This window comes from Gallinula chloropus (assembly GCF_964237585.1).
Source record: "Gallinula chloropus genome assembly, chromosome: 2".
Taxonomy (NCBI): domain Eukaryota; kingdom Metazoa; phylum Chordata; class Aves; order Gruiformes; family Rallidae; genus Gallinula; species Gallinula chloropus.
This window is the reverse complement of record NC_140086.1, coordinates 130,488,029-130,491,483: the sequence shown is the minus strand read 5'-3', so window position 1 is coordinate 130,491,483 and position 3,455 is coordinate 130,488,029. Positions and strand designations below refer to the sequence as shown.

Below are 3,455 nucleotides of genomic sequence, written 5' to 3'. Positions count from 1 at the left end.
GCCCCCGTCGAGGGTCTTGCGCGGCCCGGCCGCACCGCCCGCCCCGTGCGGATGTCCGGGCGGGCAGCGGGGCTGCCGCGGGGGGCTGAGCGCGGTCTCTGCGGAGCTGCGCCGGCTACTTACGTGTCCGCGTCCCCGCTGCGGGGCTGCGCGCCCGAGTGGGCGGCGGCCGGGGGCGACGGGGCGGGGGAGGCGCGGCGGCCCCGCGCCTCCGCCCGTCACTCCAGGCCGTTGCGGTGGCCGGGCTCGGGGGGTGGCAGCAGCTCCGGGGAGTGGCAGGGCGGGCTGCCGGCCGCACTGTGCTCGCTGTCGGTGTCGCTGCCCTTCTTGCCTCCGGGACCGGGGCCGCCGCCGGGGCCGCCGCCTCCGGGGCCACCGGCTCCGCCGGGACCGCTGTGGGTCTTGACGTGCTTGCTGAGGTGGTCACTACGCATAAAGCGCTTGTTGCAGACGGGGCAGGCGAAGCGCTTCTCGCCCGTGTGGGTCCGCAGGTGCCGCTGCAGCTCGTCGGAGCGGGTGAAGCGCTTGCCGCAGAAGAGCCAGTTGCAAACGAAGGGCCGCTCGCCCGTGTGCCAGCGCAGGTGCGCCTTCAGGTGCGAGGTCTTGCCGTAGACCTTGCCGCAGCCAGGGATGTGGCAGCTGTGCAGCCCCTTGCGCCGCAGGCTGGCCCCCGCCGGCCCCAGCCGCTCGGCCTCCTGGCAGTTGGGGCAGTCGCAGGTGGCGCGGCCCGAGTAGCGGCGGGCGGAGGAGCGCGGCGAGGCAGCCAGAGGCGCGGCGGGACCGCCGCCTAGCATGGAGCCCCCGGCGCCGGCCAGCGGCGAGGGGGCCGAGTCCGGGTAGGAGCCGGGCAGCACCGGCTTAAATCCGTCCATGAGGTGCTGCCCGGCGGGGCTGAGGAGGTGTGAGGACGCGCCGCTGCTGAAGGCCGAGTGGCCCAGGCCCGAATAATCCGAGTTGTAGCCGCCCAGCGGCGAGTGGAGCGAGGTCTGGAGCCCGCCGGCCGCCGGGTGCAGCGAGCCGGGCAGCGCGGCCGCCCCGTTGGGGCTCTGCACGTCGATCCAGCCGGCGCCCACGTCCCACCAGCTGGAGGCGCCCGCCGAGCCCACCTCGCCGGCGCCCAGCCCCGGGTGCGAGGGCTTGAACCAGGACTCGTAGGGGTGCGCCATGCCCACCCGCGGGTAGATGCCCTGCAGCCCCTCCACCGACGTGTGCACCTTGGAGATGAAGACGGGCTGGTGCGCCGCTGACTCCTGCCCCGCCGCCCCGCCGCCGCCGCCTCCGCCGCCGCCGCCGCCGGCGCTGCCCGGCGCCTGGAAGACGGAGTAGTCGTTGGCGAAGGGCGAGCTGGCGGCCGCCGCGCTGCTGGAGGTGAGGGAGAAGGCGCTGGAGCCCGGGGAGCCGCCGCAGCTGAACGAGTCCGAGACGAGGGCGGCCGCCGCCGCCGCCGCTGCTGCCGCCGCCGCCGCCGCCGAAGAGCCGTTGCGCGCCGCGCCCGCCACGCCGAAGCCCGGGAGGCCGGAGCCCACGGCGCCGCAGCTGCCCGCCGAGGATGAGGAGGAGGAGGAGGAGCGTTTCCAGGGGTGGAAGCCTTTGCCGAAGGAGGACGCGCTGTCCGAGAGGGCGGACGGCGAGGGGCTGGGGCTGCCGATCTTGTTGCAGGTCGCGGCGAGCATGGCCAGCGGCGTGGAGCCTACCCGCGGTTCCTCCTGCGGGCACAGAGGGGAGAGGGCCGCCCCGCCGGCGTCAGGGACGGAGCGGACCCGCCGCCGCCCCGCCGCCCAGCGCCCCGCGCCCGGCCCCGCTCCGCTCCGCCGCCCGGCCCCGCTCCGCCGCCCGGCCCCGGGCGCAAAGTTTCGCGAATCCCGCGGGAGGATCCCTTCGCCGGAGCCGGCGCCGCGGCTCTGCCTCCAAGCGCCTTCCGGGGCTTTTCTTCACCATCCAACCCTCCTCCCACTGAGGAGCTCGGGAAGGGTTAAAAGACGGGGGGGAAAAAAGAGAGGGGGAAAAAGTTGCGTCTGTTACAGTAGCTTTAAAGATGCCCCCGGCACGGCGGCAGCTACGTTTCAGCCTGTTCCCTTTCCCCAGGACCTGGCCGGTCCCCGTCCCTCAGGTCAGTAAGACTGTTTTTTTTTTAAATTATAAAATTATCAAATTATTCCTTTAAAAATAAAAATCTTCCTTAGAAAAAAAATAGCCTCATTTACGAACCAACGATAATTAAATATATATATATAAATTTAGCATATGTACATATGTATGTATACACAAGTTCAACGTACCTGCTGGACACGGCGGGCTGTGTTATTTTAAAGGGAAATAAAAAGCCACAATCTGTTGCAAATTAGAAATTGCACACGAAAAAGATAGTGCTGGGGTTTGGGGTTTTTTTGATTTTTGGTTTTTGAGGGTTTTTTCCTTCCAGCAATCACATGTAAAGAAGAAAGGCCACTTCTCCGGGGGCACAGGAACAGCACAGCCCAGGCGCTGTAGGTTGTTTCTACAAATGCCCTTAAAACCTTTTCCTGCTCACTGAAAAGTGACTCTGCCCCCTTTTCCCCCTCTCGCTCTTTCTTTTCTCCTAAACTCACTTGTAGTTAAGTTTAAAAAAAAAAAAAAAAAAAAGGAAAAAAAAAAAGCTGAATAGAGGAGACTGATAGCCCCGGTCAAGACAGGGGTTATTTTAACCCCCTCCAATCGACAATAAAAAGAAACTAATTAAACCAGCAAGAGAAAAAATCCTTAGACTCACCCCTAGAAGTGAAGTTGCCATCACACAAAAGTGCCCTCCTCTCAGAGGATCTTTTTTATATTGATAAATCAGAGGCAGTGTTTTTTTTAGAGGTGTGCAATACAATGATCAGTTCCGCCCATTCCACCACAATTGTAGCTCCCTCGCCGGCTTTGAAGTGCCGCTGAGCCGCCGCCAGCCAATCCCCGGCCCCGCCGCTTCGCTCGACGACGTGACTGCGTGAGGTCATCAGCTCCGTCGAGCCCCATCGACGGCTGGGCTCGACGGCGCTAATGACCTCACGCAGTCACGTCGTTGAGCAGCGCGGGCCACGGTGCCGGTCCTCAGGGGCCCCTCGCCCCTAGTCGGGCTGCTTCGTCCCGGCCGCCCCTTTCCATCACCCACCGCTCCCACCGTGAGAGCGTAATCTGACAACGGGTTTTTTTGGGTTGGCTTTTGGGTTGGTTGTTTTTTCCGTGGAGTGGTTTGGATTTGTTGGGATTTTTATATCACCATCGTCTCAGGTTACTATTCTTATAGCAACACTGGGCGAGTGCGGGGCATCCCATACCTCCGCGGGGTCCCCCAAACCCGCTCCCCTCTGCTCAATCCTCCCTCTTCCCTTTCTTTCTGCACTTCTCGCTTGCAAGGTGGGGGAAACACTCCAGGCGACTGCCGGCTGCTCTGTGTCCGTGTCCCCCCGAGCCCCCCCACCCACAGAGACGCT

At 64.5% G+C, this 3,455-nt stretch overlaps 1 protein-coding gene across 1 annotated transcript; it reads right to left on the bottom strand.

Moving 5' to 3' along the window:
- Positions 1 to 218: 218 nt before the first annotated feature.
- SP8 (Sp8 transcription factor) lies at positions 219 to 2,978 on the bottom strand (the record flags this gene model as incomplete). The annotated part of the gene is made up of 2 exons (XM_084280551.1): positions 2,750 to 2,978; positions 219 to 1,706 (listed from the first exon to the last, which is right to left on the bottom strand). Exons 1-2 carry the CDS (start codon positions 2,768 to 2,770, stop codon positions 219 to 221), a joined length of 1,509 nt encoding a protein of 502 aa, XP_084136677.1. The 5' UTR covers positions 2,771 to 2,978.
- Between the last annotated feature and the right edge of the window lie 477 nt (positions 2,979 to 3,455).